This window comes from Erinaceus europaeus, chromosome 4 (assembly GCF_950295315.1).
Source record: "Erinaceus europaeus chromosome 4, mEriEur2.1, whole genome shotgun sequence".
NCBI classification, from domain to species: domain Eukaryota; kingdom Metazoa; phylum Chordata; class Mammalia; order Eulipotyphla; family Erinaceidae; genus Erinaceus; species Erinaceus europaeus.
In genome coordinates, this window is record NC_080165.1 from 143817037 (window position 1) to 143829438 (window position 12402).

General features: G+C 41.0%; 1 protein-coding gene across 1 annotated transcript in view; it reads left to right on the forward strand.

Moving 5' to 3' along the window:
- Window positions 1–9206, forward strand: part of PDSS2 (decaprenyl diphosphate synthase subunit 2) — a 233851-nt gene extending 224645 nt beyond the window's left edge. Inside the window, exon 8 of the mRNA XM_060190688.1 lies at window positions 8631–9206. Within this exon, the coding sequence (XP_060046671.1) occupies window positions 8631–8672 (42 nt within the window). The 3' untranslated portion in view covers window positions 8673–9206. The remainder of the gene's footprint in view (window positions 1–8630) is intronic.
- The last annotated feature ends 3196 nt before the right edge of the window (window positions 9207–12402 follow it).

Here is a 12402-nt window from a genome sequence, read left to right on the forward strand (position 1 = left end):
GCACACTACCATAACTTAGTTTACTAAGATCTTTACTCATCACAAGGCTATCATGAGTAAGTGTAGACATAAAACTCTTAATATATTTTGTTCCTTAGAACTCTAATATGGCAACTTAAAAGGCTAAAATAAAACCTCATAGCTTAAATGTTCAAAATAATAATTTTTTTAAATCAGGTTTTATCAAAACAAATCTTTTATCAGACCAGAAGCACCATGTATTACCTTAATTTATCAAGAATAAACCTCTGACAGTGTCTTAAAACCAGATAATTTTTTACTCTCTAAAAGAACTGATTAAAGTTTGACATGGGGGCTCGGGCGGTGGCGCAATGGGTTAAGCGCATGTGGCGCAAAGCACAGGGACCGGTGTAAGGATCCCGGTTCGAGCCCCCGGCTCCCCACCTGCAGGAGAGTCACTTCACAGGTGGTGAAGCAGGTCTGCAGGTGTCTATCTTTCTCTCCCCCTCTCTGTCTTCCCCTCCTTTCTCCATTTCTCTCTGTCCTATCCAACAACGAACAACATCAACAATGGCAATAATAATAACCACAACGAGGCTACAACAACAAGGGCAACAAAAGGGGGGGGAAATGGCCTCCAGGAGCGGTGGATTCATGGTGCAGGCACCGAGCCCAGCAATAACCCTGGAGGGGGAAAAAAATAAATAAAGTTTGACATGTAGAATCTGTACTCTCAAAAGCCAAATATTTGATAACAATTTTTGTAGTCTTTTTAAATAGGGGCGCTATCTCAGTAACAACTTTATCAGAAGGAGTCACTGCAAAAGCAAAAGTAACTAACTCATGAGTAAGATAAAAAAAAAAAATCTTACCAAGTTTTAAAATAAAGGTTTTAACCGGAGCATTTTTGTCTATATCAGACATAAAACTCTCTTAACTTTTTACCTAGTCTCTCTTATGTTTTAATATCTAGAGTTCTTTCTCAGGGAAACCAGGGGCATACTTCTTGAATAAAATGTAAAAAGGTTAGCTAAAACATCTATACAGCTTGACATTAGGCTGCCCCATATTTATTTGATAAGTTTTATTTGGAAAAAAATTCTTTTCATATCTTATTTAAATTAAATTAAATCTTATTTATCAGAGCAACATCCTCTGGCATGTAAATAATTAACATAACCATTGTGTTATCTTTTACTAACCCAAGCCAGTTTTGCCTGTTTAGTTGAGAAAATATTTTAAAACCTTTTTTTTTTTTTTTAGCTATCACAGTCAAGATCTAGACACATCTTCAGTGTGTGATATCTAATTCTAAGAGGCTCTGTTTGAATTTTAAAGAGCATAAATTTAAAAGTTATCTTTTTTAACCTCCTGTAGCAATTCCCATAACCAGGGTCTCTAAACCAAATTTAGTTTGACTAAATTTTTCTTTAAACTTTAAACAAACTTAAGTTACTTAAAGAGTTAACACACATTAGTGACAATGTTTTTTTAAAAACATCTTTAGTGTCAGACAAATGCCAAATTTGCTGTGGACCAATATCCACAAAACAGTTCACAGGACATTTTGGGGGCCCTCCAGAATGTGCTGGAATTTTTTCAGTTAAATACATAAATAATTTGCATATCAATTTGGAGATGAAGAATTGTCACGTTAAATACTTAAGACTTTTACTTTAAATCTTTAGCTGTCTTAGTAAATGAATTTTTACCTTTATGTTACCACATAAGAACTGTGTTGGAAACGTTTTTTTCTTCTTTTTTTGAAATCACTTAAACAATTTTAAGTAAAATGTTAAACTTTGTTTGTTAGGATCTTTGCTTATCACAAAGCTATCACACCCTTAGGGCAGCTATGAACAAGGGTGGGTACACAACTTAATTGATATTTCACTTTGATTTGGATAGGTAACTTAAAAAGCTAAGATAAACCTCATAGCTGAAATGTTTAAAATAAATTTTTACTGTTAACATTTCTTTTAGATGACCATTTTACACTAAATAATTTTGTTGAATCACATCTGCCGACTAAAAATTTTTTATCAGGCCAGGAATATCATGTTTAGCCCTCTTTTCCTGGCAAGGCCACTGCTCTACACTGACTGGGTTATTAGAAATGCAGTTCAAACATGGAATTAACAAATTAACAAACAGTGGCAGTTGGTATTGGGGTGCTGTTAAGGTTTAGAATTTTCACAAGAGTGAGAGAGACTGCAGAGGCATTTTACCACGCCTAGAGATCTCAGAAAATCTTTTAACTAATGAATTGATGCTGATATTAGCTATCAGAAGGACGAAACTGTCCTATATTTTAGTCCGATAAAGGTGTGCCAACTCTATGAGTTGGGATCTTTAAAACCACATTTAGCTTAACTAAATCTTATTTAAAACTTAAAACAAACTTTAGTTACTTAGGGGTTAACACACATTAATGAAAACAAGATTAGCACACAGACTTAAAACAGACATTATTGGTGAAAAGAAAAATTTTCCCTTTGAAAAGCGGCTTTTGGATTTCTAACTCACAGCCTCTCCACCCCCCCCCCAGGGGCGTTTGTGGCTTAGGGGATGATTGACTGAAGTTTTTGCCAATCTGTGGAGCAGGAGCTCTGTGCCGTGATTGGCTGCACAGACGGAACAGGAGGGCTTAGTTTACCACCGCGCGTGGAGAAAAATCTTTGAAAGTTCTTTTTCTGGGCTAAGGTACATTTTACAGTTTTAAAGAAACAATTCATTAAGTTTCTATCAAAAGTGTGTACTGGTTCTCTGATTAATAGTTTTTAAGTTAGAGAGAATGTCTTGTCTTTTTTTTTTTTTTCTTTAAAGAATAGCTTGCTAGCCAGATAAGATCTCACTCAGAATTGGTTTAATGCTTTCTGAGAGCTCTGGGGGAAGCCAGAGGGAAAAAGCTGGATCATTTTTGGCTGGCTAATTTTAAGATAATGCCAAATCAAGAGCCCACAGTTCTTTAACTAATTGTAAATGCTCTCGTTTTTCTTCTACTAATCTTCTAAGGGAAGCTGTTTTTTGTGCTAGTTGAGTTTTAGCCTTGGTGGTATAGTCAGTGATGTCGGCCAAGTCGAGGACCGGAGCACAAAACGGAGGGGCGGTGGTGTAGGGAGGCAGTCTGGACAAAGAAGAGTGTAGGGGTGGCCAGTCAGGATTATGATAATTGGCCATCTCTTCATCAAGGGATAAGGCCTCTTCAGGAGAAAGCCTATCATCAGGCCCATCTTTGGCGGGGGGTCTTAAGGTTGTCAAAGAGGGGTAAATCTTAACAGGAGGAGACTTAGCAGGCGCCGTTTCAGGGGCGGGGTCTCCTGAATCAGGCATGGGAATAGAGACAGACTCACAAACAGAAGGTTATTTCTTAAACAGTTTCCTATTCTGGCCCATCTTTTTTCATCAATAGTCCCTTCTAAGGGGAACCACGGACAAACATCACTCACAAAATAAAAAAAACTTCTTGAGATCCTTTTTCTTAACCCTTACTCCTTGTTTCTTGAGGAACTCTTTGAGGCCCCTAAGAAATAAATCATGTTTGCTCAATGCTTGTCCCATAATTGCGTCGCTGTTTCTTACCTTAAAACGGATCAATCTCACAGACGGGCAAATCTGCGGTGATCACCAAGTGGATCTTCACTCACTCTGGGCTAGAGCGGCGATCCTATGCGAACCTTCACTCACTCCTCTGAAGTGGCGGTCCTATGCTCCTTGGTCGACCATCAGGGAGCGACGTTCTCTCGGATCCCAGACCCAAAAAGGTCCCATGTCGGGTGCCAGGTGCCCTGGCCTGTGGGGTTATCGACGGAAACCTAGGGTAGGGGGCGAGAGAATGGAGGGGACAAGAGACACGAAGAACGAGAGCAAGACAGGAGGTCTGATCAAGTTCTGAAAATTTTATTTTACAGCCACAATTTATGCATAAACAACGAGGAAGTTCTGCTAAGGTAGTGGGGGAGGGAGGTGGGTGAGCAACTTTCTAAACAGCTAGATGGTAATCTCAGTTCCAATGATCGGAATGTCCTCTCACTGGCTATATGAGAGTCTTAGCTAAGGCCTTGGCTCTCGGCAGGGATGCAGCCTGAGAGCACGGCTGATGAGAGAGCTGCCATCACAGAAACTATCCAGGTGGAGATCCAGCTTCCTTTCTTCCTGGCGTGATGGAATTACAGTCCTGTCCCATCTGGAGACAATAAGCGCAACAAATAGGTTGGATTCCCTCATTCATTCCAACACTAAGTGAAGGGATTTTACTTAAGTTCCACCCCCTCAAAGGAAAAAACAAAAACAAAAAAACTTTCAACGCTGTGTTATCAGGGTCTGGCAGGTGACATACAATGAAGAAAATAGAAATCTCCCAAGGTTAAGGTCTTGTGTTATGAAATGCCTTTCAAGTAGACGCAAAGTGTGGCTCTTAACAGGTCATGCTGCTACAATGGGAAGAACTATTGAGTCCCCTTAAGAGAACACTGGGATGCATTGGATCGACCTTCTCGTGGTGCATCCCGTGAGTACCCATTCATTGGGGAAACTGACGATCCTTCCTAGCCGACTGAATCCACATGGATCCCAGTCACTTTCAAAGCCAGCAACAAGCAGCTCCTGACAGCTTTCAACCTGACCTGTTGACTGGCTACGGAAGAAGGGCAAATGCTAGAAGAAGAGAACACTCTTCTGTTTGAACGTCTTTTCTCACAGCAAATGGCTTAATTAGTAACTATGAGAAGATGTTGTAGATCAGACTAGGTCTTAATCACTAACTTCCATAAAGGGGGAGTCGCATCTTGTGTTCTGTGGCTGTGTGAGAGCTCATCCACGTGTGGGTTTCATTAAGCCAATGGAGCGCAAGGCAGGATTCTGGGTATCTGCTGATCTGCGTCGTGTGACCTTGAGCAAGTCCCTGCCCTCTCGGCCTCAGTGTACTCATATGTACAGTAAGACCAGCGAGCCCCTGCCCTCTTGGCCTCAGTGTGCTCATCTGTACAGTCAGACGAGCGAGCCCCTGCCCCCTCGGCCTCAGTGTGCTCATCTGTACAGTCAGACGAGCGAGCCCCTGCCCCCTCGGCCTCAGTGTGCTCATCTGTACAATAAGAGTACATGAGAAAATGTATGACGTAGCTCTTAGGCTTTGCTTCATTTTCAGATTTATAGATCTTATTTGCTTGTGTATGTATTTTTAAAAGAGAAATTGAGAGGGAAGGGGAAGATGAGGGAGAGACAGAGAGACTTCCAGCACTATTTCTGCTTAGGAAGATCCCTCCTCCCCCTCCCCCGCCTCCTGCCACTGGGGTCCTAGTGGACTGTAATGCATGCACTCCAGCAGGTCCGCCACCAGCTGACCAGCTTAGTTTCGTTTCCTAACACTTTGCCATATCTGGCTGTCCCGATAAGGTAGATTATTTACGAGGGAGTGGGGGGATGAAACTCTGAGACTCCAGGGAGGCAGAAAATTGAACGTGGAACTAACTAGTTGTTAGTTGTTAAACTGCCTCACTCCGGCACCTGCACCGTCTCCAGCTAGTCTCTGTATAGCACAGAATCGCAGCTCTTTCTGTTCTGACACCCACCTTGCAGCTTTCTCTCCTGCCCCGTACCCTCTTCATCTTCCCCGGTGTCTTTATTTGTCGCACTGGCCTTTATGCATGATCTGTGCCTTGCTGTCCTGGCTTCCCTGAGGCCCAGCCCCACCCGCGCGGGTGAGTGACAGAGCTCTATTCCACCCGCAGGGGGAGCCTCACATCTCTCCTTGGGTCTCTGTTTCTTTGTTCCTTTTCTTTCTGTTTTTTATGTTTTGTTTTGTTTTGTTTTTAACTTTATGTATTTGTTTTATTGGCTAGAACAAAGAGAAATTTTGAGGGGGGGTAGGGAGGGAAGGGGGGTTAGATAGCATAATGGTTATGCAAAGAGAATCATGCCTGAGGCTCCAAAATCCCAGGTTCAATCCCCTGCACCACCATAAACCAGAATTGAGCAGTGCTCTGGTTAAAAGAGAGAGAGAGAGAGAAGGGGGCTGGGATAAGTGCAAATGGTGCAAAGCGCAAGGACCAAGGATGGGAGTAAAGATCCTGGTTTGAGCCCCCAGCTCCCCACCCGCAGGGAGGTCACCTCACAGGCGGTGAAGCAGGTCTACAGGTGTCTGTCTTTCTCTCCCCCTCTCTGTCCTATCCAGCAACAATGACAGCAATAACAACAACAATAATAAACAACTAGGGCAACAAAAGGGAAAAAATAGCCTCCAGGAGCAATGGTTTCATAGTGTGGTACTGAGCCCCAGTGATAACCCTGGAGGCAGAGAGAGAGAGAGAGAGAGAGAAAGCCTGATGAAGCAACACATGACTCTGGATTTTTTTGTCTTCCAGAGAAAGACGGTGTGGACTTCACCTGCTCTCTTCAGTGACGGTGCTCCCACCTCTACTCTCTTCAGTGACGGTGCTCCCACCTCTATGCTCCCTGTAAGCAAGCAAGAGGGCACCTCCCTGCCTCCTCTCTTAGATTCTTTCTTTCTTCCTTTCTTTCTTTTTCCTTCCTTTCTTTCTCTTTTAAAAGATCTTGTTTATTTATTAATGAGAAAGATAGGAGTAGAGAGAGAAAGAACCAGACATTACTCTAGTACATGTGTGCTGGGGATTGAACTCAGGACCTCATGCTTGAGAGTCCGATGCTTTTATCCACTGCACCACCTCCCAGACCACTCTTTTTTTTTTTTTTAATATTTATTTATTCCCTTTTGTTGCCCTTGTTGTTTTATTGTTGTAGTTACTGTTGTTGTTGCTGATGTCGTCGTTGTTGGATAGGACAGAGAGAAATGTCTCTATCCAATAAATATAATAAAATATCCTCCTCGAAGAATGAAGCAACCTTTTGAACCTTCCCTTCCTTAGATTAATCACTGTAACTTTACTAATTGTGCTGCCTCTCACTTGCTAGGCTTCTTAATGATGCCCCTTTCCTGCCCTCCCCGCTCATGTCCTCAAACTGCATAATAACAGCCCAGTTGTGAACACGGTGTGATTAATTCATCGCACATTTCCTAATTGCCTGGTTTCGCAGTTAATACTGTGTATCTACCCTGCATCCGCCTTCCCTCTCCTCTTTTTTTTAATTAATTATTTATTTATGAGAAAGGAGGAGAGAAAGAACCAGAAATCATTCTGGTACATGTGCTGCCGGGGATTGAACTCAGAACCTCGTGCTTGACAGTCCAATGCTTGATCCACCTCCCGGACCACTTTTTTTTTTTAATATTTATTTATTTATTTCCCCTTTTGTTGCCCTTGTTGTTTTATTGTTGTTGTTATTGATGTCGTCATTATTGGATAGAACAGAGAGAAATGGAGAGAGGAGGGGAAGACAGGGGGAGAGTAAGACAGACACCTGCAGACCTGCTTCACCGCCTGTGAATGGACTCTCCTGCAGATGGAGAGCCGGGGGCTGGAACCGGGATCCTGACACCGGTCCCTGTGCTTTGCGCCATGTACGCTTAACCCACTGCACTACCGCCCGACTCCCACCTCTCCTCTGTTGTTTAATGCAATATTCTAATTATTTTATTGCAATAAATTATTTTAATAAAATAATCACCTTCATGTTACTGTTTTACTAGCAGCCTTAGTGAAGTTCAGTGTAAACATCATTAAACATGCCCCTAGTTCAAATGATTTGAGTAACTTGCAAAGATGTGCAAGCAGCACCACAATTCAGTTTTAAAGACCCTTCCTGGGAGCCGGGCGGTAGCGCAGCAGGTTAAGCACACGTGGCGCAAAGCACGAGGACCGGCATAAGGATCCCAGTTCGAGCCCCCAGCTCCCCACCTGTAGGGGAGTCACTTCACAGGCAGTGAAGCAGGTCTGCAGGTGTCTGTCTTTCTCTCTCCCTCTCTGTCTTCCCCTCCTCTCTCCAATTCTCTCTGTCCTATCCAACAACAATAATAATAACCACAACAATGATAAGACAACAATGGCAACAAAAGGGAATAAATATTTAAAAAAATAAATAAAACTTCCTTTGGAGGGGTGGGTGGGGGTAGCATAATGGTTATGCAAAGAGATTCTTATGCCTGAGGCCAAAGTCCCAGGTTCTATCCCCTCCCCCCCAACCACCACCACAACCATAAAACAGAACTGAGCAGTGCCCTGGTGAGGGGGAAGGCTGCTTACATAGTCCAGGAGGTAACACAGTGGACTAAGTGTTGGGCTGTCAAACATGAGGTCTTGAGTTTGATCCCTAGCAGCACATGTACCAGAGTGATACCTGGTTCTTTCTCTCTTTCTCTCTCTCTCTTCCTATCTATCCCTCTCATAAGTAAATAAATAAATATCTGATAAATAAGTAAAATAAAGATCTTTCCTGCCCTTTTGTAGCCCCTCTTCCCACTCTCAGCCCTAGGCAGTCACTAGTCTACTCTCTGGACTTCAGTGGACATTTCTTATAAATGAATAAATGACATAACAGTCTCTTGCATCTGCTTTTATCACTTACCAGAATGTTTTGTTCTCTAAAGGAAAGTTTAGGTTTTGTTTTTATCTCATCAATTACAGCACGGTGGTTTGTTTAAGATATAAATATATGTCTTCATGTGTGCTTTACGTATGTTATAATATATAGTATAGTAGGTCATTGAAAAAGCACTTTTCCCTTTTATTAAATATATTTATTTTTCTTCCCAGTGGCCTGCTACCAACTTTTTTTATGATCGGAGGCTGGTGTGATGGATTACCTTAATTTGTATCTTGCTGTTGCTAAGTTATCACCATGGCATCAAGGCAGGCAGACAAATATAGATGCCTAAAAACAAGTGTGTGGGAAGAAGAGTTTGTCCATAGGCCTTTCACCTTGACTGTTATCAGGAAGAGAGAATTCTGTGTCACAATTGCTTTAAGCCATAACACAACACAACAAAAGGACCTGAAAACCAGAGTGTTCCAGCTCTTTTTTTACAGTTTTTCTTTTTTTTAATTTTTTATAATTTATTTCTTTATTGGGGAATTAATGTTTTACATTCAACAGTAAATACAATAGTTTGTACATGCATAACATTCCCCAGATTCCCATTTAACAGTACAACCCCCACTATGTCATTCATCATCTTTCATGGACCTGTATTATCCCCACCCACCCACCCACCGCAGAGTCTTTTACTTTGGTGCAATACGCCAATTCCATTTCAGGTTCTACTTGTGTTTTCTTTTCTAATCTTGTTTTTCAACTTCGGCCTGAGAGTGAGATCATCCCATATTCATCCTTCTGTTTCTGACTTATTTCACTCAACATGATTTTTTCAAGGTCCATCCAAGATCGGCTGAAAACGGTGAAGTCACCATTTTTTACAGCTGAGTAGTATTCCATTGTGTATATATACCACAACTTGCTCAGCCACTCATCTGTTGTTGGACACCTGGGTTGCTTCCAGGTTTTGGCTATGACAAATTGTGCTGCCAAGAACATATGTGTACACAGATCTTTTTGGATGGATGTGTTGGGTTCCTTAGGATATATCCCCAGGAGTGAAATTGCGGGGTCATAGGGTAGGTCCATTTCTAGCCTTCTGAGAGTTCTCCAGACTGTTCTCCACAGAGGTTGGACCAATTGACATTCCACCAGCAGTGCAGGAGGGTTCCTTTGAACCCACACCCTCTCCAGCATTTGCTGCTGTTACCTTTTCTGATGTGTGCCATTCTCACAGGAGTGAAGTGATATCTCATTGTTGTCTTGATTTGCATTTCTCTGACAATCAGAGACTTGGAGCATTTTTTCATGTGTTTTTTGGCCTTTTGAATCTCTTCTGTGGTGAATATTCTGTCCAAGTCCTCCCCCCATTTTTGGATGGGGTTATTTGTTGTCTTGTTGTTGAGTCTGGCAAGCTCTTTATATATGTTGGTTATTAAACTCTTATCTGATGTATGGCATGTAAAGATCTTCTCCCATTCTGTGAGGGGTCTCTTGGTTTGGGTAGTGGCTTCTTTTGCTGTGAGGAAGCTTTTTAATTTGATGTAGTCCCATAGGTTTATACTTGCCTTAGTCTTCTTTGTAATTGGAGTCATTTCATTGAAAATGTCTTTAAAATTTATGCGGAGAAAAGTTCTGCCAATATTTTCCTCTAAGTATTTGATAGTTTCTGGTCTAACATCCAAGTCCTTGATCCACTTGGAATTTACTTTTGTATTTGGTGAAATACAGTGATTCAGTTACATTCTTCTGTATGTTTCAACCCATTGTTTCCAACACCATTTGTTGAAGAGACTCTGCTTTCCCCATTTAATAGGCTGGGCCCCTTTGTCAAAGATTAGATGTCCATAGGTGTGGGGCCTCATTTCTGGGCTCTCAATTCTATTCCACTGGTCAGTGTGTCTGTTCATGTTCCAGTACCAAGCAGTTTTGATGACAATGGCCCTATAATACAATTTGAGATCTGGGAGTGTGATGCCTCCGGTTCTGTTCTTTTTTCTCAAGATTGTTTTGGCAATTCTAGGTCTTTTTTGGTTCCAGATAAACATTTGTAGCATTTTTTCTATTCTCCTAAAAAATGTGGTTGGGATCTTGATGGGGATAGCATTAAATTTGTAGATGGCTCTGGGTAATATATTCATTTTGATGATGTTAATTCTTCCAACCCATGAACATGGAATATCTTTCCACTTCTTTGTGTCTTTTTCAATTTCTTTGAGTAGTGACTCATAATTTTCAGTATACAAGTCTTTCACTTCTTTGGCTAGGTTTACTCCTAGATATTTTATTGTTTTTGTTGCTATAAAAAAAGGAACTGATTTCTGGATTTCAATTTCTTCTAACTTAGTGTTTGCATAAAGGAATGCCACTGACTTTTGAATGTTAATTTTATAGCCTGACACATTACTGTATTGCCTGATGATTTCCAAAAGCTTCTTGCTGGATTCCTTAGGTTTTTCCATGTATACTATCATGTCATCTGCAAATAAGGAGAGTCTGACTTCTTCTCTTCCAATCTGTATGCCTTTAATTCCTTGCTCCTGCCTGATTGCTATGGCAAGAACTTCCAACACTATGTTGAATAGTAATGGTGATAGTGGGCATCCCTGTCTAGTACCTGATCTGAGGGGAAATGCTTCCAGTTTTTCACCATTGAGTATGATGTTGGCTGTAGGTTTGCTATATATAGACTCCACTATCTTCAGGAATTTTCCATCTATTCCCATTTTTTGTAGTGTTTTGATCATAAAGGGATGTTGGATTTTGTCAAAGGCTTTCTCTGCATCTATTGATATGACCATGTGGTTTTTGGTCTTGCTTTTGTTGATGTGGTGGATCACATTGATTGATTTACGTATATTAAACCAACCTTGCATGCCTGGGATAAACCCCACTTGGTCATGATGAACAATCTTTTTGATATACTGCTGTATCCGGTTGGCTAGAATTTTGTTCAATATTTTCACATCTATGTTCATCAGAGATATTGGTCTGCAGTTTTCTTTTTTGGTTGTGTCCCTGTCTGCTTTTGGTATCAGGGTGATGTTGGCTTCATAGAAGCTGGCAGGGAGTATTCCAGTGTCTTCAATCTTCTGGAAGACTTTTAAAAGTAGAGGTATTAGTTCTTCTTTGAAGATTTTGTAGAATTCATTTGTAAAACCATCTGGTCCAGGACTTTTATTTTTGGGAAGACTTTTGATAACTGTTTCAATTTCATTAGCTGTGATGGGCCTGTTCATGTTATCCACTTCCTCTTTACTTAGTTTTGGAAGTTGGTAGGTATCTAGGAAATCATCCATTTCTTCCAGGTTCTCGAGCTTGGTGGCAAGCTTGGTGGAACAATATAGTTGTTCATAGAAGTCATGCATGATATGTTGAATTTCTGCGGTGTCTGTTGTGATATCTCCTCTTTCATTTACTGTCCGATTTATTTGGGTCTTCTCTCTTTTTTGTTTTGTGAGTCTGGCTAAAGGCTTGTCGATTTTGTTTACTCTTTCGAAGAACCAACATTTACTTTCGTTGATCTTTTGTATGGTTTTCCTATTCTCAATGTTATTTATTTCTGCCCTAACTTGAGTGATTTCTGTCCTTCTGGTTGCTTTAGGATTCCTTTGTTGTTCTTCTTCTACGTCTTTAAGATGTGCAATCAGGCTGTTTATTTGTGCTTCCCTCTTAGGACTGCTTTAGCTGTGTCCCAAATATTTTGATAGCTTCTGTCTTCATTTTCATTGAACTCTCAAAACATTTTGATTTCTTCCTTGATTTCCTCTTTGACCCAGAAGTTGTTAAGAAGTGTACTGTTGAGCTTCCACATTTTGGCACTGTTACTAATCTTTTGTTGATTGTTAAGTGTTAGTTTCATTCCACTGTGGTCTGAGAAGATGCTTGGGATGATTTCAGTGCTCTTGAATTGGCTGATGCTGTCTTTGTGGCCTAACATATGGTCTATCCTTGAGAATGACCCATGTGGATTTTAGTGAAATGTGTATTCCA